General features: G+C 34.6%; 2 protein-coding genes and 1 long non-coding RNA gene across 13 annotated transcripts in view; 2 read left to right on the top strand and 1 right to left on the bottom strand.

Moving 5' to 3' along the window:
• The window catches only part of LOC128872359 (uncharacterized), a 28854-nt gene extending 17431 nt beyond the window's left edge, over positions 1–11423 (bottom strand). Inside the window, exon 1 of one of the 2 annotated variants that reach the window (XR_008456155.1) lies at positions 11270–11423. This is a non-coding gene — a long non-coding RNA (uncharacterized LOC128872359). The remainder of the gene's footprint in view (positions 1–11269) is intronic. The other variant, XR_008456156.1, reaches the window with a different exon arrangement.
• A 2174-nt stretch (positions 11424–13597) lies between these two features.
• LOC128884835 (probable GDP-L-fucose synthase) lies at positions 13598–15874 on the top strand. Of its 4 annotated transcripts, none has more exons than XM_054138488.1 (7): positions 13598–13743; positions 14057–14205; positions 14289–14403; positions 14480–14608; positions 14839–15052; positions 15126–15263; positions 15351–15874. In XM_054138488.1, the coding sequence occupies exons 2-7, from the start codon at positions 14069–14071 to the stop codon at positions 15584–15586; spliced, it is 969 nt and encodes a 322-aa protein (XP_053994463.1). In that variant the 5' UTR covers positions 13598–13743; positions 14057–14068; the 3' UTR covers positions 15587–15874. The 4 variants fall into 4 exon arrangements, with proteins under 4 accessions (XP_053994463.1, XP_053994462.1, XP_053994461.1 ...); XM_054138487.1 differs by having other exon boundaries at positions 13630–13775; XM_054138486.1 differs by having other exon boundaries at positions 13636–13782.
• Positions 15875–18210: 2336 nt separating this feature from the next.
• The window catches only part of LOC128884674 (diacylglycerol lipase-alpha), a 116646-nt gene continuing 107383 nt past the window's right edge, over positions 18211–27473 (top strand). For 2 of the 7 annotated variants that reach the window (XM_054138192.1, XM_054138198.1), the window contains exons 1-3: positions 18211–18704; positions 23497–24156; positions 24733–25117. In XM_054138192.1, coding sequence (XP_053994167.1) covers positions 25023–25117 — 95 coding nt within the window. In that variant the 5' untranslated portion in view covers positions 18211–18704; positions 23497–24156; positions 24733–25022. Of the gene's footprint in view, positions 18705–18747; positions 18767–23496; positions 24157–24732; positions 25118–27473 lie in introns of those variants that run through there. The other 5 variants (XM_054138193.1, XM_054138194.1, XM_054138195.1 and 2 more) reach the window with 5 other exon arrangements.

Consider the following 27473-nt stretch of genomic DNA (forward strand, 5'->3'; position numbering starts at 1 on the left):
CACGCCCACCCGCTACAAGTTAACACAACCCCACAATATCAAATTTACTAAAAAAAAATTTTATTTGACAATAAAAAACGTTTTTTTTTGGGGGGACTCCCCCCCCCCCCCCCCCCCCGGAGAATGGCGCCGAAAAACGTGAATCGAAGATACGTATATGGAATTTCAATACGTGAATCTCGAAATACCTCACGTTACGTCGAAAGGGAATCCCCGTTATTTACGTCGGTTTCACGGTTGCTCTTTAGCATCGTTCCATTTTCGCGAATTGGAACAGAACGCTTCGCTGGTAGCAACGCTATTACCCCTGGAAACCTGTTACCTGCTGATTGTGTTTCAACGGTTAACGTTTATCTCGCGAAATGAGCAAATTGTTGACTTTTCAGCGGCTCTGAATCGCGACACCGCGAGATATCCCATTCACGGGAATCCTCGAACGGAGATGGCCACGATTGTATAAGGCGTAGAAGTTGATTCTGTGCCTTTAGATTCAATCGTTTCTAACTTTAGTTTAAGTAGAAATATTTTTTTCTAAAACCATAATTTATTCTAAAACCACAACCTGATCTGTATCACAATTTATCTGTACACGTACTTTAAAGTCTCAACCTGGTCATTACAACGTATGTACACCTTCGATCAGAAGAATGTGGACACTTCCTTAATAGAAATAAATATGTAATAAAAGTTGCGAATTTATTAATATCAATTATATCATTTAATTGTTTTTTTTTTATCACATTAGTAATGATATAGAAATAACTAGATAATGTTAAAATTTCTTTTATCAAATTTGGATACTATTAATTTCTTCATTGAGTAAAGTAATATTGAGTGAAGTAATATTGCCTCATTTATTTTGTAATATTTCGCCATAAATGTTTTTGATATATCGAACGATCCCATAGTTCCACTATAAAATTGAATAGGGCATTCTAAACATTTAATATTATTAAATGTTACAATTGTTTTCATGATTTAATACACATCCAATATAGAATTTAGCAACAAAAGTTGTATACTAATAATTTACGGTGTATATTAATTATTCATTGAATGTAGCAAGTGTCCATATATTTATGAACGAGGGTGTAGATATTGCAAATACCAAGTACACTTGTAATCTGTGTCAAGAAGCGAAACAATCTTTGCCAAATTTGAAATTTTGTCAATAAATAAATCAATAGTAAAGATTCAAGCAAGAAGAATATCTTCAAAAAATCTTTTCTTTTACTAAGAAAAGAAGAGCACACCCTTAAGCTCTCTTATGAAACATTTTTACGAGATTTAATTAAAGTACATTTGTACGTATTTGCTTATCAAGATAAGAAGCGTCTACCACTAAGTTAAGTCAATAAAATGCATGCTTTCGACTTGTACCGAGTAGTTCTGTTAATTTCATTAAAACCTGATATTCGAAATACAAAGATAGCGTTATTCATGAAAACTCCACTTCGCTTGCGGGTTACGCAATGCCCCCGTTCATAAGAATCACAGTTCTTCTTTTTCTCCGTGACGGTAGTTTGCGAATCATCGATCGACAGGCACGAAACATTCGCAACACTTTCACCGAGCATTGTATAAATACTTTTTGTTAAATCTGTTACGTTACAACCAGCTAGAAATTCGCGCACCGGCCAGTTCACGGACCGCGTTTTCAATTCCTTCAAAAGTTTATACGATCTACTTCAAACGCCTCATCACGAACGAGACCACCTACTCTCTGTTTTACTCTTACTGTCCTAGATACCGCGCGCGTATTAGAAACATAGCACGATGCTTCGTTCTCTCCACTTAAACAAAAAGCTCCCGGCTTTTTGCAATCTTGGAAATTTTAATCTTAACCCTTTGCACGCCGAGAATTTTGCTTCGCTATGAAGGACGACCTCAAAACAATTTTTTCGCGCCTTTTCTAAAAACTACCGATGGCCTTTGTTAAAGATGAATATCGTGATCAGTTTGCACCTGAGACGATCGTTTCTCAAGTCGATTCCTTCTACGAACCGGCTATGCCTTCCCTCGTGATCTGCAAACATGTTTGCTGAGAGAATGTCTATAAGAAGCAACATGATTTTTGCATCGTACTGATTAAGAAATCGGTGAACAGCGTTTACGCAGTATTCCATTCGAGTACTCGAATATTGGAACGATGAATGTACTCGGATGACTCTACACGCGACCATTCACGTTTCAGCGTACCACCGACCACGTGAATGCAGGTCACGGCGCACAAAACCGAGTACTTACTTTAATATTTGCTTACGCGTCCTCTCAGAAGAATCCACGAGATACATTCCTAATTAATATACAAGAATGACTCCATTGCCCAATGTAGCAGGTAGTGATATCATAATTCTCGTAATCTTTTAACAAAAAGACAAAATGTCTTCTGATGGAAAATGTTTAGGGCGCTTTTATTGCTATTTCTTCGAATTGTTTGGAGGACAGATATTTGGGTCCAATTCAGGAAATGTCGTAAATAAGACTATTTTTCTACATAATATTAATAGATACTTTATAATATAGGTAAAAGCTTTCCTAGGCACTTTTTTAAATACATTTTGCTAGATTTAGATCATGTCATTTGGCAATGTCCAAAATATGAAAATGAACGTGCTACCCTCATAACAGCGCTTCACCATCGCAAATACTACCTCCCGACTTGTATGAGGTGTTTCCTATGCGGTCCAGATATTAAAGGTCTGCTGATTATATTCGAGTTTATTAAGCGATGCGCAATAAGAATTTAATTTAATTTAAATTTAAATTAAATAATTATTATTATTATTATAATTTCATTTCATTTCATTAAAATAATGTAAGCACACAGACGCTATACAAACTAGTCTTAAATTAATCTATGTAAAAAAGGCGCATTAGGATGTTAAGCAATATGTTAATATGTATATATAACGTATATGCTATATAAACCATATTCGGTTTAAAAGCAATAAATAAATAAAAAATACATTTTGCTAGAAATATTTTAAATGCCTTAAGCAACAAGAATATTGACAAAAATAAATGTACCTTTGAATCTTGAAAAAATGAGTAACCCCTTAAGGATAAATCTCGAAATGATCAATATTATTTTATAATATTTATCAGTACTTGAATGTTAATTAAGGAAAATAATCTTAAAGTGGGTATTACACTTGGAATTACTAGAAAAATTATAGCTTGGCAAACAGTAATGCATAGAAGTCTAATATGTTTGGAGATAATTACGATCTACGAATATTATGGTAAAATATGAAAAAATTATGTAATTTGGTAATGTTTAACAAGAAATAAAAAGGAGTGAAAATTATCAATTCTAAACAAAAAGGCGTAATGACGCATGGGATTATTAACGAAAGTCAAACGAAAAGTGAAGATTTTTACCACAAAGGCGTGAGAGCAATGAAAAAAGTCGGATTTTTATTTATTGTAATTAAAATTAACAGGAACATTACATGAAACAATTGTGTTTTATGACTGGAGCCTGTTTAATAACTTAAATTAGTGTTATTTATATTTTCTTTTAATTTAAAGAAAGGTATAACTGTTAGTTATAATAATGGAATAATAAAAACAAATGACGAAAGCTTACTAAAATATAGGTTTTCTAATAGGAGATTTAAAATTTTGGTTTGCAGTAACAAAATGTATAACTGTTCGTTATTAATTTAAGGGGTTAGTCGCAGTCAGGAAGAGGAAAAACGACATTTATTTGTGATTTTTTTTTAGTTATTAAATAATAATTTGCATAAGTAAGAATTAAGTATATCATAAAGCATGTTTTAAAGAACTAAAAAACATTTTTTGTTTTAAGAAACGTTAATTTATATCGTCGATAACAGCCGATCACGTAGACGATGATTTAAAAACATAGGTTTGCGGTGAGCAAGATTTCTCTACACTGGTTTACCTGAAAACAAAAACAAAGGTAGATTTCGAAAATATATCGGTCTAGCGGGTCCCTGAACGAAGGATTTTGGAAAAAATTAATTTAAAACAAGATGGCGTACATTTGAAGTTGATTTTCAATTTTTTCACTAAAATTAAGCGATTCAATACAGGATAAAAAAAAGTATACAAGAAAATAAAAAATCCTTCGATCAGGGACCCGTTAGTCTAATATATTTTCTAAGTCTACCTTTAGTTTTGTTTTCAGGTGCACCAGTTTGAAGAAATCTTGGTCACCGCAAACCAAGTGGGCACCCACGCCATCGCCTGTTATGACGAAATGAATTAACCTTTTTTTAAAACAAAAATTCTTTTATAGTTCTTTAAGACATACTTTGTAATATATTTACATTTCATTCAGAAAAATTATTATTTAATACTTAAAAAAAAACACACACACACAAGAAATTGTCCGTTTCCATTTTCCTGACTGCGACTAACCCCCTTAAAAAATAATATGAATTGCACGTTTACTTAAACAATATAAAATATACCGTATGAACCTTCTAAGGGATATATTACGAATATATAATGAAACAAGCCAAATTGTTATTTACTGTAATAATAATGAAGAATAGCATCGAGCATGTGTCATGTTTTTATTAAGTTGCAACACACTAGGCAAGTGTTTTCGAGTGTCCGCAAAATGTTAAACTCATATTAACCTGACGATTTATTTTCCTTTTTAAAACCGTTCCTGACCCTCTGCGTTATAGTTTATAATTTCGTTGTAAAGGAGAATTCAAAGGTTTCGCCTAGGTTGTACGTGCACTGGGAGACCCCCGTCGCGTCGCGAAGGCAACCCTTTTACACGGAACGGACGAACGCGGAAGCAACCCGCGTCGTATTGATCACGTTCCATGGATTTACCGACTCCGGATAAAGCTTCCGGGACGAAGAATCAAATTCCGAGTGAGTATTATTTATAATAACGTGAAGTCACATAACTTAACTATAACACCAAATTACTTTGCATTTTCATTTGTTTAGATAACTCTCTTCATAATAATCTCATTAGGGATGATCTCAGTAGTCTGTTGAGGCTCATTGGCCCCCTTTTTATTGTTAAATCCATACCGTAGCTACAATCAAACATAGCTACAGTCCCTGAGGGTGAATCAAAATCTCCTGACTTCGCTTGCCACGTCATCTTTCGCCCCCTCCGAAAAACCGTCCACGAAGGCATTGTCCAAATTAATCGGATCGCCTATTCGAACGTAACAAAATCGATATTTTGAAAGTCACTCGATGTCCAATATACCTATCTCACGATTCACACGGTACTTTATTTTTCTACACAGTTTGGAAAATAATGAATTTCTAAAAATACAAATTTACGCTGCACACATGTTTGCTCACAGGGGTTGTTCTACAATTGATACACGCTGTAGAACTGGAATTTTTGGGGAAATAGAATTCATAGTGAACTTATCACAGTGGCCTTTCCATTTTTACCTAAAAACGGTTTTAAGGGTGGAAGCACCCCTTCGAAGTAATTCTGGTTATTTATCTTTTTGCTAATATCTCTGAAACCCTAAGAGATATGGAAAAAACTTTAAATACGAAATTTAATGGTTTTTAGCATTCTATAACACTGTAGTAAGAAATTAAAAAAAAATTAATTTTCTATAACATTTCCCCCACCATAAATCTTTTCATTACACCCTGCATAAAAATTATGTTTGTAATTTCGTAGACGTTTCTAGTCTATACAACTTTCATCTAACCAATTTTGTCATATCTGCTACCAAGTTCGAGTTACTGTGCCATATAGGTGGTTAGAAATTTCGGCTAGAACAGTCGACTAAAATTTTAAAAAATTAGTACTCTTGAATGGGAAAACGAATTTCAATGATAAAACGTGAAACTGCGTGTCGTTAGGCGAAGAATCTTTTAAAAATATAAGACTATCGAAAAAGATTTTTTAAGAATTCGCAAGGGGGTTGCCAGTCGACTTTGGTAAAAATCTGAAATTTTCTATAAAAATTATTTGTTACTTCTTCGGTCAAAATAATGCACATTTCGTTAAATAATATATAGGCGTAACTTTTACTATCTACGAGTAAATGATTCTAAAAAGAATTAGCATTCATGTTAATTAGGGCAGTAAATCTTTAGCAAAAGAGAAGTGTATATCATATTTAATGGGCATTGGTAAATAATTAGTATCTAGAGCATTTATATTATTGATTTTATCATGCTGAATGAAATTTTCTAAAAATAAGTGAAAATACAAGACATATTTTTAGGCAACAATTCCGACCAACAACATCAGAGAATCATTGTTGCACACCTTACAAAAAGTATAAAGAATATCTAGATTGCACAAATCCTAACGTGTCACTATTATGTAAAAGAATAGCTTCATGTATACGATTTCGTATGCATATTTAATATTCTTTTATTTACCAAGAACGTATACCACGGTCACACTATCGTTGCCAAGTATGTAATATCATCGTAACACCATTACCATATTCATCTCTTATCTGCATTTATCGATGAGATCAAATCAAGAAATTACATAACTTCTTAAAGAAAGTAAACAACAAGGGATTGGAATTAATGCTACTTTAAAAATATAAGTGTTACACTCTAACACAATTTGCGATGTGCAAAAATGACTTACCGCAAAAAACCCGCTTACAACTGTAATATTGCATTCAATCTCCAGCGATCGAAGATAATCGGCGTGACAATTTTTGCCTGTCGTTATCATGTTAACCATATTTATTCACTACTCGTACACTAACGAAATGTGCCGCTACGATTTAACCGTTCGACACGGGTTCAACACGGAAACAGTGATAACTAGAGGGAAATGTATCGACGACTTTTTGCACCTGCACACAGAGCCATCTGACTTTTCACGTATCACATTAACGATGCTTACGCACTATTTAATCACTAAACGATTGTATCGAATGGGTTAACACTTTTAATCAAGCATACAGAAATAATAGTTAACTTGGAATGCATCGTCTACGTGATCGGCTGTTATCGACGATATAAATTAACGTTTCTTAAAACAAAAAGTGTTTTTTAGTTCTTTAAAATTTGCTTTATAATATACTTAATTCTTACTTATGCAAATTATTATTTAATAACTAAAAAAAAATCACAAAGAAATGTCGTTTTTCGTCTTCCTGACTGCGACTAACCCCTTAAATTAATAACGAGCAGTTATACATTTTGTTACTGCAAACCAAAATTTTAAATCTCCTTTTAGAAAACCTATATTTTAGCAAGCTTTCATCATTTGTTTCTATTATTCCATTATTATAACTAAAAGTTATACCTTCCTTTAAATTAAAAGAAAATAAATCACTGCTTTAATGCATAAATAAACAGAGACTCATAGTGACGACGCAACAGTGCGGCGAATGATAGCCAAACGTGGACAAAAATAATATTTCTATTTTTTTTTTACTTGTTCGTGCTTGGGAACATAGAAAATGGATTTAGATAAACATTTGTGGCTAAAACATTTTCATTGAACTGTTTACATAAATAAATATGACATTTTTTTTATTAATTCTGGTAACTAAAAGAATGAAACTATACGTGGCTATTTAATAGCTCATCAATAATTATTTTATATCGACATGTAAAATAAATGAATAATAGATTTAAAGTAAACTATATTTTATAACTATTATTTAAGAGTATAACAGGCATGTATGTTTCTAATTTTTTTTAATTATAACTTTCTTATATTAATTATTATGTCATTTATAATGGTTATTATCAATATTTATTCCGCTAACTTTGTTACATTGCTCTATCGAGATCCACTTTTCAGCAATTTCAATATTCTTGATTTTAACGACTCGTTCTAAAAAAATGTATTTCTCAAATATTAGCAGGTAGTAGCAAAAGTAGACATTGTTTGCATGAAATACAAAGTTAGTGGAACCAAATATAAAAGAATCACTGATACATTTTTTTACGTTTTTTTTAAGTCTATTTTAAAATTTAATTTCGAATCTCGCGCATAAGAATTCTTTAATAATCAGTAAACTGTTAATATAGGCAACAGCTATGAAATAAACATACCCATAATAGTGGAATCCACGACAGAGAGAATGAGCTGTGAAGAACGAATATTACTACTGACTAAGTGAAAAAAAAAAGTAGCAAATTGTACTATCGTATACTTCGAACTGGAACTGAACGTAATAATATGCTACAATTAGGTAGCTATATATAATTATAAATAAGTGCGGTTTCTCAACAACCAAAAAAAAATTTCAAGCTATTGACGTCTAGGTAACAAAATAAAATGCTAGATTGTGCTCTAGCAAATTCATCATTTTTCGATTTTTCTCCATTAATCGACGCACTGTGCGATGGTCCGAAGAAAACTTGAGTTAAAAGTTTATTTATATATAACCTTATTATTGGTTTTAATATTGGTAGGAGATGCGTTATTAATTTTGTTTATTCACACCCTGGTAACACCTCATATGGTAAGAAAGAAGATGCTAGATATAGTTTAGAACCAATACAACACTATACATACAGAGCTTTTTCGACACACCAACTTGAACACAATGTCCAAATTTACGCCTTTAACACTACCAATCACTCTCAATCCGTCGAATGTAACTTTGATCGTTCCACACTAGTATAGGGATGACTCTACATGAATGACTTTTCACATCCGACGCATATAGCCATCAATTATTATGCTTTCATTCATAAAATGTTTCGAGTAGGAGCAATTCTGTATTACCGACGTCTGTCTCAGCGAAACACTGAATTGTCGAAGTCGTGGAAGTGTGGAACGGATGAATTTCGATAATGCTCCATTGGGGTTGAGGGATAACAAATTTTAAGCATCAATGCATGCCAAGATTCGCACGAGAAGGGTAATTCTTCTTCTGTGAATGTATGTGTATCTAGCAAAACGGAGGAACAGTAAGAGAAATGAAGAAGAAGCGAGTCACAACTATTTTACTCGATGAACCGGCATGCGGGTCGTGTTGCGCACGCCAAGAAACGCGCGCGCACGCACCAACTACCCAACCTTCTACGCACCTACACGTATGCATGGAAACACACGCCGGGCCAAGACCAGTGGCGAATCTAGACTAATCGCAGCCCGAAGCTAGTTACTCTTTCCTTTTCTGGCATGTTTTATGAAAGGAAAATCTCTCATATAAAATGTACACGGGATTTGCCTATATACACTCCGGTCCATAAATATTCGTACACCCACTCCCACACTCATGTCTAATGAAGAAATTTGTCTAAATTAAATGATAGGTTTAATGGTTTAACTATAAATATTTACGTGAATAAACAGTACACATGTACATATTTATACTGGAAAATTGATTTGGAAACGTCGAACCTATCATTTAGGCAAGTAAGAAAATTAAAATATGCAAATGACTATACTAGGACCAGCAATGATGACAGCTATAAGAGTAGAGATAATAGAGATAAATAAATAAACTTTTGATTCATTACTCGTAGAATGAAAAAACCGAATACGAATTATAAAATTGCATATTTTGAAATATGTAGTTGAATAAACTATTATTTAGATAAATTTGTCTTGGTTCTGAATGAAAACAATACGTTCTATGTAAAATTGCATATATTATACATAAAGGGATGTTCAATTTTGAATCGATTAATTATAAAATCGATCTTTTGGTAGCAATTTTCGATTTTATAAATTGATTCTAACAGACATCGATATGAAAAAAAAAATACGAAGTAAATAAATAACATCCTTCATTCCCCCTCAAGTATCGTTGCTAGATAGTATCCGTCAACTCCAAGTACCTAATGCTGATTCTTAAATGATTATTTTCATAAACAGACAATATTACGACTGACAATCTACAAAATGTACTATTTGTAAAATTATTACTTTTAAAGGGTGATTGATATACTATTCATTTCCTGATCAAGTTTTTTACCCGGTAATGTCTCAAATATAGTAAATATCCAAATCTAACCTAAAAATATCGAAGTACATTAGAGATAGAACTAGTAATTAAAAAGACGTTTAATCGATTCAATCTTGGACGATTCGACGTTTTAGTAAAATAATTTCAATCATTTTTATTCAAAATCGATTCCAGAATAAATTTTGTTACGAGAATCGAACAACCCTAATACACAATCTTACGTGGCAAAAAATTCCTAAGAAAAAGTCTCTGACAATTAAACTTTTCAATCACAAAGTTCACTTTGTCATTCAACTCGATAAATGAACCCATATAATTGAAGGGTTAAGGATCACAGTGATGTATGTCAGGCATAGTTTTTGCTTTCTTGGCCGGAGGGGGCCGCCGGTGCGGTATGTCAGGCATAACACACATCAAGAAAATCATACTTTTCGATTAGTGTTTAAACAATACACAACTCTATCGTAATTATTAATTTTCTTCGGGCTGTGAAGCTGTATTGGGTTCAAACTGTATCTAGAATCTTGATATAATTGTGCCAACTTCATGGTGTATCTCAATTTTCATATATTTTTAATTACGACACTATAATTCTCAGCCTTTGAACTGACAACAAGCTTTGACTAAAATTGAGAAAATACCGAGAGGTTATTCGGACGAATCACACAATTTTTCTTGTACGTTTCGGAGTAGTGATTACATTGAAGAATCAACGAATGAGGAGCTTTCGGGGACACTTTCTACGCGAGGGTTTGAAACTGAAGGTTGATTAGTTTTACGGTAGATCCGCCCCTGGTCGTGACAATGCGTCAAAGGAGGCGATAATCATCGGCGTTGATGCAGAATCAGAGGGGTAAAAGTATTCCCGTTGACAATGCGAAAACACCCAATGTCGATGGAGCCAAGCTCAATTGGAACGACTCGAGAATGGATCCGTCGGGATTGAGGATATGGAATCGTGTTCACACCGCGACAAATTCTCGCCATCTTTCACGGGGTACGGCGGGAAAAACACGCAGTCAGTTTTGAGTATAGTCCTAGATTAAAGCCCGTCAAGGATCGACCGAAGTTTCTGTTATCAAATCGAAAAGCAACAGATATACACGGCATAATAATCGGGACTAGTCGGCCGTGCCACTCGACCGTTCGATTTTTGCATGCCAACCTCAATATCCCCACTATGAATTTTCGCGAGACGATTGCGACCCTCTTCGACGAGGATTGTACTTTTCAATGATCGTATCAACGATAGGAGGATGTATTCGAATATTCATCAAACAGGGGAACAGATGAGTTTCGTGCACACCCACGACGTCGTGAATGCACGATAGCAGTAGGCGCGGCTTTTCACCCCGTACCGAGAGAAAACCGTTTCGTGTCACTGATTTTTCACGTACCTAGGTTATCCGAGCGTGTCCTCTTCGTCGACGATCCTCGTCCTGTCCACGTGTGAAATTCACGCTACCGATTTAACACAGAATCGCGAACTTCTCACGTTCTCGGCACTTTTCAGCTCGTGCTTGTCGCACGCCAACCGAGTCCGCCATCTTGGGGCAACCGCCAAATCCCCCCAGGCAAGACAATTGTTTCCCATGAAAAGTCACTAGCTACTAGGGCTGCGAGTGCTGCGACTACTTGTCGAATTTTCCTGCGTTCGAACATTAGGTGACTTCGGTGATTCCATTTAAATATGTGGACGAAATATTTGAATATTATTCGAAAACTTCTTCGATACTTTGTGCACTGATCAACTATCTAGGTACTCCAAGTATTTGGTCAGTATGAGTTAGATTTCAATCAATTGCGTGATTAATAAAATTATTAAATTACGTTTTTAAAATTGTGCGAAGGTTTTTGCAGATTTAAAAAAATAAGAGACTTTTTGAATGGTATCTTAACTTTGCAGGAAAAATTCCAGATCCAATGACTATGCGATAAAAGAGTGCAACTTAAAGTTTTAAAATTATTTTACTCCAAATGCAGTTAAAAATAAGGAATAAAAAAAGTAGCACGAATATGTAGTCAGTGTTTTGCTAATTTTATCATAGACGAAAATTTAAAAAACTGAATACACGAATATTTGAAAGTTATTTGTAGTATTCGAATACCTAGAATATATGGGAATATTACATTATTCAAGTAATTCCAGCCCTACTTAATAACCACCTTGTTCCCTTACTATCACTTTCCTTCGTGTTTTCACCCTCGCTATAAAGATACTCCACGTTTCATTTTATTCTACTACTAATCGATTTTCCAGTAAAAAAAAAATGCAGGTATTATGATCATATTTTCATATATAACATTATTCCCATTTTTTAAAATCGTTGTAAATGTAATCTACCCTTTTATTTAATATTTTACTGTGTTATTTGTAAATTACATTTCTTATGAATTCATGTATAACAATAGTTAACATTGGATAGATTTTTCGATAAATAGATAATTCACTATTAATTTTATTCCGTAAAGATATACTTAAAAAAGAACTAGATTTTGTACAAAACACGGTACTAGAGCTCTAGTATCTTGTGTCCTATCTATATCTTACTGCATTATTGCCACGTTATTTCGTAACATGATGCACTCTCTTATTTTTGAATTATTCTTTCCAAGTATCATGGCTTATTTATATGAACTAGTTTATAACATACCAACTACTGAATAATGTTTAATTGCGACAAATGGACCGCTTAAGAAATAATTTACCCATTAAATATCATTTAACACCCAAAGTCAGTCGAATATATTCTTTCTACTAATTACTAAATAAACTGGTTTCGATCGTGAAATAGAGTAGCGTGTATTTATTGAATATACGAACAAATTATAATAGTTATAAATTCACATATACGAGTATTAATACTTTGAATCCCTTTTTTCTAAGCAAAAGATACTTGATTTTGATTTACTTTCTAACCAAGACAAAAGTAATGAACAGATATTTACTAACTAGATGTAGGCACTTACAGTCTTGGAAGCTGGACGGGACATCACGCTACAAGGGGCTCCAAGTAGAGTAGCCTTTCCACGAATTAATTTAATATAATTAAGTGATCAAAATGTATATTTCTATTTGTAACAAATACGGAATGACACATAATCTTGTTTTTCCATGCGTTAACAATAAACATAACTTACAGATTGCTATAACGATGGGACTTGCACTGCCATCTATTGAGGAAATAATGTATCACTAGATAAACTCACAGACGAGAAATTAGAATCATATAGACATTATTATTATTGATGTTTGAAACCATATCATTATTATAATTGGTATTCATAACTAATATAATATAAGCGAAAAGGTATAGAGTAGACTACTATACAGTAGTTTTTACAACTTTATGTACCTATAACGTTCATTAGTTTTCAGTCTCTTTATGTAAAAAATGATTAAATGTAATAAATTTTATTACGCTTTTCTTTTGCAACAAGATTTCTTTTAAATTTATTGTCTGGTTTATTTGAAAAGCTATCTAATAAAAGAATTTTTAAAATACTATTCTGTAATAATAGTTTTAGATACATTCTAAGAAGACCAGTATAAGTCTGCTAATTTTTGTTCATATTTTTTTGTATGCACCATTTCTATAATGTATATTTTGTAAGAAAAACAATTTAATTCTACTCTAGAACATCCGTCAATAAGCTTTATCTATTGAAATAATCCCTGGGAAAATGATGTTTGAGAAACACTGTTGTACCTTATTGGTGGTAGTACGTTCTTCTCTTCTCTCTGGTAGATGGCTACGTTCTTTTATCGTTGAATGAAATTCGAAAGCCGATATTCGACTGCAACATCATCATCGTGGTGATGTGTGATTCTTATTATCAGTAAACAGTATTTGTATTTGATTATTTACGTGTACGTTACTAAAGTATGAATTTTTACTAATAGTGAGTGGTATGCATTGATGTCAAATAATTTTCAAGATTTTTGGTTCCATATTCAATTATCAAACAGAGTTCCAGTGAAATTATTTTATAACTATATTTTACATTGAAAAAGTATGTTTTCTTTCGTATTTCTTTAAATGTATCATATGAACAAAATGAAAGTATAACATGAAAGAAATTACAAAATTCGTAGCATTTTAAAATTTAAATCATTTTCTACATAGTAATTAATCATGAATAGCGAAAGAGGTCAAGTTCTTAATATTTGGGTTTTTATTTAGATTTCATTAAATATGTTTGAGAGTAAAAAGATTATACTTGTAACTGGTGGAACCGGATTAGTTGGTAAGGCTATACAAACTGTCATCGAAAATGATAAAAATGACAATGAACAATGGATATTTGTAGGCAGCAGACATGCAGACATAAGGTAACCTTTAGTTTAAGTATTATATATTAATAGATAAATTATATATATTAATATTTGTAAAAGTAAGAATGTTATATTTTTAGTAACAAGCAAAGTACTGAGACATTGTTTGAGGAATATAAGCCAACACATGTTGTGCACTTGGCTGCCATGGTTGGTGGTCTATTCCATAATATGGCACATAATTTAAATTTTTTGGTAAGTGAAACTAACCTTAAATAAATGATACATTATTGTTACTGGTTCAATTAAAATGTCCATTTTACCTTTTCAGCGCAACAATATCCACATGAATGACAATGTATTGCAAACTGCTCATGAATACGGCATTGGAAAAGTTGTATCCTGTTTGTCAACTTGTATATTTCCTGATAGAACTACATATCCCATCGATGAAACTATGGTAATGTTATTCTTAGTATTAACTCAGGATAAGTATAGGAGAAATAATAGGAGAAAAATTAGTTATGTAAAATATGGTAGCTTAATGACTACATTGTCCTTATGATTCTTCCTCCTTTCCCCATGCCTTCATCATTCTTACCTAAATACCACAAATCAAATGTTACAAACAATACATTATAAAATAGGTGTGTTTATAACTGTGTATAAATTATTATGCTATTCTATTAGATTCACAATGGACCACCACATCCATCAAATTATGGTTACAGTTACGCTAAACGTCTTATAGATATTGCAAATCAAGGTTATTATGAGCAATATGGTAGACTATATACCAGTATTATTCCTTGCAATGTGTTTGGTCCAAATGATAATTTTCGTCCTAATGCTAGTCATGTTATACCAGGTTTAATGCGAAGGCTTTATGACTTAATTAAAGATGGTATGAAATATTTTGAATAAGACTGGATTCATAATTATGCAAAGAGGTTAGTTTATGTGTGTACATCTTTCAGGAAATACAGAAGATAAAACGTTTACTGTATTAGGCTCTGGAAAGCCTTTAAGACAGTTTATATATAGTTATGATTTAGCTAAGTTGATAATATGGACGCTAAGAGAGTATAACTCTGTTAAACCAATTATACTATCAGGTACATTATAAAGTGTATAATACAAACAGTAGTCGTATATGATATTACATACTTCAATATTAAAGTTTTTGTTCTTACACTATACAGTTGATGAATCGCAAGAAGTAACAATATCTCAGGTAGCCGAAGCAATTGCACAGGCTTTCAATTTCAAGGGGAAAATAATATATGATACATCTGCAGCTGATGGGCAATATAAAAAAACGGCAAGCAATGCGAAACTGCGAAAATATTTACCTGACTTTCAATTTACGCCGTTTAATCAAGCCATCAAAGAAACTGTTGACTGGTACATACAAAATTATGATCAGGCCAGAAACTAATATATGAAATATCCTATCCCATTCCCAATAAAAAATATGTAAATGATATCATAATTACAATTATTTTGGAAATTGATAATTATGAATTACATTTACATTTTCTATTTTTCCATGCTTCCAGTAAATATACGTATACTAAGCCACTATTCCTATATATATATTGTATATTTTTCGAAAAAAGAAGTTATTCTTCGTAGATAACGTCTATGTACTCATTTTTTTTGTATCGTAAGTTTCACGCAAAAGTTATGTATCCTAAAATTATCAAATAAAGATTACATATTTTTGAAGTAATTTATCGATAGTTTTAACTTGTTACCATCCATAATTGTGTTTATAATGTTTATAAAATATAAATAAATATCTATGTGTTCTTTTTGTTGATTAATTAATTTTTTCATTTCTGACTGTGGATTCTAAAAAAGAAGTTAATAAAGAAAGATAACAAAACGGGAAGTTTTTTTTATGACAAAAAATGAAAAAAATGTAGCCGAATGAAGTATTTCATGGTTATTCGAATGAAATAAGTCATGAAATAGATTAATGCAGGCAATTATTGGTCGGCACGAAACAGATAAGTTTCAATAACTATTTAACCGCATTTACATTCGATAATGTTTCATCTTTCAAATGATGAATTTCAATTTCATCATCAAATAAAATATCGTCCGCAAATGTTTGAGGAGGGCATAATATATTGTCAATAGTCTTTTCTTCTCCACCTTTGTTTAATGTGCAATAGCAATTTTAATCTCTTATTTATTTAAAACTATATAATTGTAAACATAAAAAGATCGGTGCAAATATTTCATTTTCACTATAATACAACTTTATTATTCCATATTTAGGCATAATAAGAAAATATAGACTTCAGCGTATTCGATAGTAAATTAATAATATAAGTACGTTTTATGTCAAGATTCACGCTGAAGATAAGTATAGACACGTATTAGACGTGTATTTTTGCAATATAACAGTTCAGACTATAGAACTATTACTATTTAGTCGAAAAATCTTTTGTTTTTCGTATATTTTTTAATTATATGGCATGAAACGCATAATACTATATTGTGCCGTATAATTGAGCCCATAATTATGTCCACTCTTCCATGAGCACCTACATTAAAAGAGTTTCACTCGTGACAAGGTGCATTATAATTTTTTTTTCCAATTCCGACTAAACACGCTTAACGAGATTCACGTCTGCAGATTGCGGTCTGGTTGGTAGCATGAGTGCGGTATTAAAATCCATTGTTTAACGATGTAGGCCGTGTGTTTTACGTCGTTGTCATTTTAGAAATAAAAATTCCTGTCGAAACTCAAGTTTCTTGGTTGTTCTCATGAAATTATCTTTTAAAATCTTTTGTGTTATACACGAAACAAAAGGAAATTTATTAAATCCTCATGTAGGAGAGATATTATATTATTCATTGGTTTCTCGAGAATAGAGCAAGTAATAACAATTATACAAATGTCCTACGAATGCGTTTAATTGATTTTTCATGTGCTATCTTAGAAACTTCGAAATGCATTAAAGATGAATATTTTTGAATGAATTAAACATTTATAATGCATACAGTAATCACGGTTTAAAATAAGTATTCATTGAAGACAATAATCGTGAGAAATTTTCTTGACCTCTCCAGTCACGACTTGGTAAAATATGTATCGGTATTACTCGCAACGAATCGGCTGCGAAATAGTTACAAGATCTTAAGATATAAAAGTTAATGTTTGATTATATAATACGATTCTAAGAAAGATTCTAATAAAAAGAAATTGTTCTTTGTATATTACAATATGCTTTATTGAATATTAAATAACAATAATGACATTGGAAGTTGTTTCAAATGCGAACTTCCCTCGATACGTTTCAACCCTTTGCCCGCGAAAGGCGTATATTTTCGACCATAGAAAGTCAAGATATTAGGTTGTCCCAAAAGTTTCTTCCATTTCCTTAAATAGTAATACATACACAACATTTTATGTCTAATGTTACATTATTGAATTGCGTACAATTGATTTTGCTCCATTACAGTTACGACATTAATATCTAAGAAATTAGGTTGTCTAATTCTATAAACACTGCCACACAAAATAACTGAATGCAAGTCACGGAAGAAACTTTTGGGACAACCTATACACATATCGGAATTCAGTAATGAAGCAAAGTCGAATTCTTGGTAAAATGGATGAACTTGTTAAATTCAACAATTTTTTAAAGATATCTCCTCATAGAGAATTACAAGACGAAACTTTCTTTATATTTTCAGTTTATTCAGCCGACGTTTAGTTTGTAAAATAAAAATTAAAGACTTGTAAGTCCTTTTTCAAAGTTATGCATTTACCAGTGTATTCGTCGCACTGCGCGTCCTACGCGCGTCGTTTCCACTCCTAGAGAAAAGTCTCGTGGCACGTCATGCCAGAGGTTAATGGATAATTCGAAATTGCCGACAAACGAAGCCACGCTCGTGGACGACACAATGATACTCGATAAAACTGCCCCGCGAAGCGAGGCGGAGCGTCGCAACGACGCATCGTCTGCCGCACAGGAGGCGTCGCGACGCAAGCGCGCGCCTCCGTTCCGTGTGGAATTGAGCGCCCCGCGGTGTACGTGCCGAAGGTGCACGGGCGGCTCAAATACGGTGCTCAGTCGCGCTCGAGGTGGCTCACCCCGACGGTCGCGAGTGATAAAGTGTTTTCGTCTATGATACCGTGGCGGCGAGGACGCGATGTCTCCTCTGCACGTGGCGCTGCATCTGTCGGGAAACATCTATTGAAATGCAACCCCCGTTATACGCGTTTTGCTCGATCCACGCCGACGACGAGGAAACGATGACAGGGGTGCGTGGACACGCGTTGCGGCACCCTAGACGGTAACGTCGACCGATCGGCTTTGCCAGAGGGAATCCAACCACCTCCATGTTTACGAATCCCGTGAATCGCGTTGGCAAAAGGCTGTTCAACAATTCGCTCGATTCTTCCTCGGGATCCTTTCCAGTGAACGGGAAGTGACACGGCCGGAAGGAATGCGTGACCGCAGGATTAAATATTTTCGAAAGTGTGGAGCTTGACTTGTGAAGGGTGAAGCGACCAGGACCAACTTGTGCTTTGAATGGTATTAAGTATAAGAGTTACAAGATGATTTTGATCATTTAGATTTCTTGGAAGCTGACGCCGGTACGCATGGGGAGGTGATCGCGTTGAGATTCGGATTTCAAGTGCTCCGATTGAGATATAATGGGATACGATGACTCGGAAACGATACGACGACTGAACGAGCATAGATGTGCTTTGATACTCTGTCTTGAGAAAATTTACAGAGTGCGCAAAAAGGTCGTACATATATATTTTTTACTGTAATAATTCCGTACAAGAAGCTGTAGAGTTTCTCTGTTAAACTCTTGAAGGATATTGACACATGTGTACGTTTGCTTTTATACAGGGTGTCCACGTATAAGTTCGGACATACGCAGGGTGTCAATTCTACAACAAATTTCCAACAAAAAATTACTCTTAGACATTTTCTTTGTGTCGCCTTATTTTCGAATATTTTCACTTTTAATATGTTTTCTGCGTTTTTGACTTGACACTCTTTAAACGGCCATAGCTCCACCAAATTACAGTCCAAACTTAAAACTAAGTATACCATTCGAAAGAGCGTTAAATTTCTCAACTTCCTGATACAATACCAAAATTTATTACGAAGATTGAATACGTGAAAAATTAGGTCAAACTTTACATTGTGAAAATTTCAAAAAATTTGACTTTTTCTGTATTCGTTTTTCGGTTTCAAAATCATAGTTGTTTGGCGGGCACTCTTCGAGAAAAACTTCCTCGAAGTTTCAGCTTTTGACTGTTATTATCAAAAAAAATTGTACGGTGGTATTTTAGGGAGAAAATGACGTTTAAATACAGAAAAGCGTTCAAAATGCCCGCCTCCTAAATCAAAACTTATCGGTTTTCCTGGGCTAAAAACATCGATTTTTTGTTTTGTGAAATCGATCGTGTTCCAATCTCCATATCATTTATCGGTACACCGATGTTGATTTTGATTAAATAGTCTCTAAAAACAAAGATTCTATGGATACGTGTTCAAAAACAATTATTATTCACCTCGCACTCAGGGTCTACACACGGCTGGGAGAGGCTTGAGGTGTCAAAAAATCAGTTTTTTTTCCTAATTGGGTAGGCTCGGGAGTGTCACTAAAAAATACATCAAACTCGATGTCAAGTTAATTTTAAAGTGACAAGTCGATTTTTGTTGAAAAATATCGATTTTCACGTAAAAACCCACGCTTTTCTGCATTTAAACGTCATTTTCTCCTTAAAATGCCACCGTACAATTTTTTTTTTTTACAATACCGTTCAAAAGCTGAGACTTCGAGGAAGTTTTTCCCGAAGAGTGCCCGCCAAACAACTATGTCTTTGAAACCGAAAAACGAATACAGAAAAAGTCAAATTTGTTTAAATTTTCACAATGTAAAGTTTGACCTAATTTTTTACTTGTTAAATCTACGTTATAAATTTTGGTTTGGCATCAAGAAGATGGGGAATTTAACGCTCTTTCGAATGGTATACTGATTTTTAAGTTTGCACTATAATTTGGTGGAGTTATGGCCGTTTAAAGAGTGTCAAGTCGAAAACGCAGAAAAAATATTAAAAGTGAAAATTCTCGACAATAAGGCGACACAAAGAATATGTCTAAGAGTAATTTTTTGTTGGAAATTTGTTGTAGAATTGACACCCTACGTATGTCCGAACTTATACGTAGACACCCTGTATAAAAAATTACCGGTATTTACTATCGCAATACCTTGTAAAATTAAAATATGTACAATATTAAAGCGAGACTATTTATTTGTATGTCAAAATCGATTTATAGACAAATTTGCAGTGTTTGTGTATTCGATTAAAGCGAAAGAAAAGATCCACTTAAAATTCGTCAAGAGGTTAAAAAGTCCAAGAAGTCACTGATTTTGGTTTTGCCTGAAACATTTTTTTGTTAAATCACCTGTAGCTAAAATATATGGCGACCAATTTGCGACTCACCCTGTAAATATTACTGTGAAAGGAATTAATACAGCGAACTTAAGAAACTTGAAAATTTTAGAGACCTTTTACTGCCTTGAAAAAATCACCAGACCAATTCAGATCATTGCGAGAAAAAAGTAATAGCCTCCATTGTCTGATTCCGTTTCCGAGACAATAAAAGGTTCCTGGTAATTATATCGTGCAAACTGAGAGCGAGTCGTGGTATTGGACTGTCAAGTACACTTTTCTCTAAATTAATGTAAAATAAAAACAAACTTCAAATTCTATTGCCTCTAGTTGGACTTTCACAGAGTTTTTTCTTCCATTTAAGGAATATATAAATATTTAAAAAGAGAGGCGTCTTTGAAAATTAGGAAAGAAAAAACTACAAGTCGTACAATAATAAATGATTTTAATAATAATAATATATTTAATTATTATATAATAATATATTTATTTGAAAGAAAACACAAATATTTGTTTTCTTAATGCCTATTCATTTTCAATTTCAATTTCATTTCTTTATCGAGCGCTTGATTTACATGAATGTACTATTGCAATTGGTACAGTTTTTTTATAATATTAATAATGAAATGACACTCAAATTTTGTTTAACTTTTAAAGTATGTACTATTAAATAGAAAATTATGTATTATTGTACGACTTATCCTTTTTTTTCTTAATTCCCAAAGAAGCCTTTCTTTTGTAGACGTAAACGTAGAACTTGAAAGTAGTCGAGTTTTGTTATTTACTGTGTTACCATTGTACTAATTACTTTAATGAAGCTGTACATACGCTAATAATAGCTTGCGTTCAACGTACCATCCACTTTCACGGTAACGTGTATAATAGCTTCGAAGGATTTCGGAAGTAGCCAAGGGGTGAGATAGGATAGGGCGAGTTTTAGAAAGTTCCATGGAAGCTAGGGTTCGTAGGGCACCGGATGGCTCAATGTTTACACAGGCAAGAGCGAGCCAGTGTCTGTGACTGTCCACTCACGTATTATTGTGGATACGTTATATTTCCTCTGAAGCAAAAAAACGGATGTTGACGGTTTATCGTTTGCGTGATTGCATTGCACATAAAACTTCGAGGAGCGAAACTCTATCCCTCGAGAAGTAGATTCTTTTCCGATGTAACGCGGAGTTAGGTAGCGAGCGTTTAGGCTTGCCGTGGTCGATGTGCAAGCAATGAGGCTACTATTTCGGGAGACGGTGATAAGTTAATTAGTATCGATTGTCCACTCGAGCGGGGAAGTGATTAGAGGAATGATTTTGCCGAGCCGTTACGGATCACTCTCGGGAAAGTCTCTCTTTTCGTTCGTCCATCCTTGAGATGAAACGAGTTTGCACGGTAAAGGTTGTTCATGTTTTATGCGGGGGCCTTGTATGCAGATGTCTGGCCGATCTAGGCGAGGTTCATGTCACGGACTGAAAGGCTGAAGCGGAACAAAAGTCGCATCGGTCTTTTCTTTTCGATGCGTCTGGCTTCGTGGAAGAAAATGCAAAGTTTCCTCCAACAGCGATAAGGAACGAAACTCTGCGACTACCTTGGAAAAAATTATCTCTAATACCTTACCAGGAAAGATCACTAATACATGGTTGGGACTTCTTATTAACACATAGTCACGCGGTTGGGTAAAATTACGCTTTAATCGAACTGACGTTATTTTGTAGTTGGTACAGAGTGTATCGTTTCAAGAGGGTTCACTCGTGTGAAGATTAACTACTAGTTATTTTCTAGATAAACAAAAATATATTATGTCGTCCTATAAGTTCACACCACTTATTTTTCTGTTACTCAAATTGAAACGAAATTCTGAAAAGAAAAATAATTGTATCACAAAATCCATACCCTTATTTGTTCGATACCTTTAAAAGAATATATAAACGAATTTTCATTCGGATAACTTCATTTTTGAAGGAGTTATTTTATTTTCAAGTTGAATAATTTAGTGATTATCTTGTATGTTTAGTGGTCACCATGTAATTTCATGAAATCCATATAAAATAATTGGAGAGTACCACATTCTGGACAATTTGAGCAGGAATTAGAATTTCAGGAATTAACGAGATTCGCGGTTCTCGAATTTAACTGAAATTTATGTAGCATATAATTGGAACTCTTAAATTTCTGTAGACGATGCTCTAATTATCTTCAGCTGGATAATCCCAATTTATTTTTTTTTCTTTCCCGTGTGAATCTCCCCTTAAAATAGTTGGAAATAAAAACGGGATCCATCCTTTCCCTTCTCAGCGAATCGCGTCGAGAAATTACGCGAGATTTATTCCGGGGATAAGGAAATTAACTCGGAAGACAAAAACTCTCGTTCGCGAGAAATTAGATACCGTTCGAGTGTCTTTTGCCAGTGAAAGTCTTCTTTCGGAACGGTTGTTTTTCGTACTTGCAAAGAGTTACGTCATACCTCTTTGCTTACAATCCTATTCTGGTCGAACAAAGTGGTCTTTCTTAAAGGTCTTGCACTCTTTTAATAGGTACCATTGATTGACGTTACGTATATATCGTACGAACGAGTTTCTGGGAACGCGTTAAAAAGATTTCCCCCGATGCACCGTTAAACGGATAAAATACGTAAGCTCGTAACTCGTAGGATGGGAAGGACGATTCCAGAAGTGTGTCATTTCATAAAAGTTTCAATGATCCTTTGGGAATTTTCGGTAGTTTGAACTGTTCCTCGAGCACGAAAGGATTCGCTCGAAACGCGTGTATGTATGCTCAATGTAAAAAGAGTTTTGGTTTGTCCCGATGAATGATCGACTTTTTAATTCTAATCGTTATTTAATCTAATTAGAGTGAAATTCCATTGTAGCACGAGTTGGTCGTCTAAACTGATTTAAACAATTTTGTTTACCTAGAAGGTGTGCGACGGCTAATGAAGTTTGATGAAAAATAAAGTCCTTGGAACTTTCAACAGGGACACGAAAATTTTAGTTCCAAGAGTCTGGGACGAACGATCAAGCGTGACCCAGTTAATCATCCTAACAGACACTAAGAAGAACGTAACGAAGACGTTGATGGAAGGAATGTGCCATAAAAATGCCGTAGCTACCGTAAACGTGTACCATGCGCGTGCGAAATAAACGAATAACCAAGATTTATCGCGCTAATCGCGGTGCTAATTCTTCCTGTTTCGTTGGTCGAAGAGACCAGCGCTTTGACTCGAAGTAGTGTCAGTGTCGAGCAAAACGTGATTCATGATTAATGATCAGACAATCAGTCAGAGACGATTAGCTTCGTACGATTACTGACAAATCATTGATTCACGACTGTGACTGATTATTACAAAATAGAAAGGAAACGCAATCATAAAGCCAAAGCTGATTGATCGTGAACAGTGTGAAATAATTTACGAGCCAGTGGACGGTGACAAGTGATAAGAGTCGACAAGCAGTGGAAGAAAATCGTCCCAGAGGCGGTTACGTTCCGACTTCGTTAGCAAAACGACGCGATGTGGTGTCGTCGGGTTGCGACGATGGTGCACTGTGTCGAAATCATGTTTGTTCGAGAAGAGTAGGGTAAGGTTACCTAAACTGGACAATTATCGAGATTTTCTTGTCTTCGACAAATTTTAGGAAACAAATCGATATAATGTTTACCGATTATTATTGATAAACTGTACTTTTCTATATTTCTGTATTTTTTATTTACAACAGAAGTAGTTTTTCGAACAAAGTTTAGCATTGAAGTACATACTTCAAAGAATAGAAAGTAAAAAAGTAATAATTAGATCAACCCGGTCATTATTCAATAAGAATAATGCAGCATCATTGGTCTACTAATGAATGAATAAAAAATTCAAATAAAGTCGACCTTAACGGGCTTAACCGAGGTTTTATAGCTTGCGTGTCGATCCACAGATATGAGATCATCTGTAAAGACAATAGGGATATCTCTAAGAAATATTTAATCAATCTCTATGATAATATTTCCGAAAGTTCATTAAAAATATGGATAAGTAATGCAAGTACACATATAACCCGCTCCTATCTTGTAATAATTTTTTATTATAATGTTGGGGATGATTCGTATCGAGGGTGAAATCTGTACTTGTATCGAGGGTTTATTTTACTCATCGACGAGGTCCGTTTTAGGCAATCTTACCCGATAGTTCGAACCGTTTTCGATAAGGTCCTTCCGCGAGGAGGATGGAGAAGGCTCGCGGTCGTCCGGGAATCAGTTACAGAAATGCGCGGCCCGGAACGCGAGGACAACGACTCTCGACGACGGTGTGCGTGTCGAGTTTCGAAGAGGTCCCGGATCAAGGTACAAGTGCGCGTCGCCCGGTGATCCAAAGACGAATGGCAGCGGCTGCTCGTGGCCACCCTGACTCTGTGCACTCAAGACGATTGAATGGATGATAGGGTGAAACGCGTCAAAAGCGATGCCTGGTATCGTGGTGTTCCGACGCCGTTGGAGCGTCGGCAGCGACGACCTCGTCGTGCCCGGTGCTTTCCTGTTCATCCTGCATCTGATATGGTGAGTGAACATCTCGATATTAATACCGGGGACCCAACGATCAATCGCTTTGACCCGGTAACGATCGCTCTGTCCACTCTGCGCGGGGTTTCAAGAATTCTCGACGGTCAGGATTATATTTGCGGGCAAGTTCCTCGTAATTATAGCGCCTCCTTGAAATAGGATACGTTCACGGGATAATTCCGCGTGACCTACATTTTAGGCATCGATGCGTCACAAGCGCGTGTTATATTTCGATTAATTGATATAGATATATTCTTGGCGCGCGATTTCCGGCCCTTAATTGCCGGGGTGAATCGATAATCGATCGCGTTGTAGATTTAGATACGAGCTCGCATTCCGTCCCATCATCTTCGTACGTGTGTACACGAATCGGACGATTAATTATTTTACCGTGTAATTAAATGCTGTTAGTCATCGCGAGGAATTTCAATTTGCGCGCTTGAGCTTCTTCCCCGGCGTTACGCCTATGACTTTGAGCTTTAATGCATGCTTTCCACGCGCAAAGAATATCGGCGTCAGTTTTCCTGCATACGGAAACGCGTCGACTGGCGTCACTTGACCGCCGTTAATTATTGCGTCTGGCAAATGAAGAACAGGTGAATTTTTTTTGGCGTCGATGTGTCGTGGTCTCGCATGCATCAACCGCATTTTTCTTTGATATTTTATTACACAACAGCATGTTCATAACAGAAATAAGACATCTACGTTACGAAAATGTCACAGCACCATTGAAGATAATTATTTTTCCGCCAAATCTGACAATTGCCATTAGAATTTTTGCGGTAGAGTGTTATTCGTGTTTACTCCGATTTGAAAAACTGCGCACTATAGGGTTAAAAATTGGTTCTAGAATGTACATGTTTTAGTGAACGCCAAGACGGTGTTATAAAGTAAACAAATCTCCTTTCACATAAGTATAACATTTGAGAAACATACGAAAAGATGCACGTAAAATGGAACAGAAAATAATTATCGTAATTGTCCGTTCTTCAATATTAACTCTTTGGGGCATGGTGGGATTAAAAGTCTGCCACCTTTTTGATGGACCGTAATGCATGGTGGGACATTTTTAATCCCACCTCGAAATTTTGCAATAGCTGCATGTGTATAGGTTTATATTTCGTCTTATTTACGTAAAGCAGTTGGTAATATATTCATCCAATGTTACAAATGTATGCACTTATGTTGGCAACTTTCAACATACTAATACCGGTTCAACAATTGTTGTAAGCGGAAGGTTTATTGCGATAATATTTCTTTCCTGGTTTTATGTGAAAAATCGTAGAGGTAATTAGAGGTTAATCAGAGGTTAATCAGAGGTTAATTTATATAAAAATTAGTTCTATATAAACAAGTGAAGTGTTTTATAATAAAAACTAAAGATTAAATTTGAACCTATGTGGCACGGTGGGACTATTTGAGTCCCGCCCTCTAACAACAAATTCGATTAAATAATTATTATTTTGTTATTTTATGTTATTTATATTTATGTTATTTTATATTATTTTGTTACATTATGTGATACCTTTATTAATAAAAATATAAAAATTTTGTTTGATTTAAAACGCAATAAAATTTCTGTGCAACATGGGTCTATTTTATGACTTGAATTCCTGTGCCGCAAAGAGTTAACACACGTGTAATCATCAAAGGCTGTGTAAAAAGGTGAAGTATAAGATACATATGTATCTAAGTATTTACACGTGGCAGATATCGTATATGTATGTACCACGATATTTGTCCCAACAAACCAAACAATGTTTTCCTGTCACATTGTTTCTTATTACAGAAAGCACCCGAGATGTTTAAGGTGACAGAGTTAGGTCGAACATCTTGTATACGATAACGTCTATAATTTTCTCAATTGTGTAGCTTATAGAGGTTCATAAATTCAGCGATACGTTTCGAGCAGAGTATCGTATACTTGTAGAGTATTTAGAAAGAGTTATTAGGCATCGATGCGGGGGAATTATTATTAGCGATGATCAAAGGGTAGTTTTCGCGTCACGACCGTACGTGTTCGTATGTACATCTTAGCATCGGAAAATCGGTAACGAACGTGGCAAATGACCTCGGGACAGCGGGGAAGGATGACGGAGAAATTGGCGATTGTCCATTTCGTTTTCGTCGTTTCTATAAACTGGCGTCTCTCGATATGCCGATGCTGCAACTTGGCTTCTCCCGTGTTTCCTTTCACCCTCGTACGTCGCGATCGATAAAATTTCAATTAAAACAGTGTCCGACCATTGTTGACACCTGCACATTATTTCGAATGAATGTACAACCAATTTTCTCCGCGGACATGCGTATCGTTCCATGGACTTACACGCTTAGCCATATTTAATCTTCACAA

The sequence above is a fragment of the Hylaeus volcanicus genome, chromosome 2, assembly GCF_026283585.1.
Source record: "Hylaeus volcanicus isolate JK05 chromosome 2, UHH_iyHylVolc1.0_haploid, whole genome shotgun sequence".
In the NCBI taxonomy this organism is placed as follows: Eukaryota; Metazoa; Arthropoda; class Insecta; order Hymenoptera; family Colletidae; genus Hylaeus; species Hylaeus volcanicus.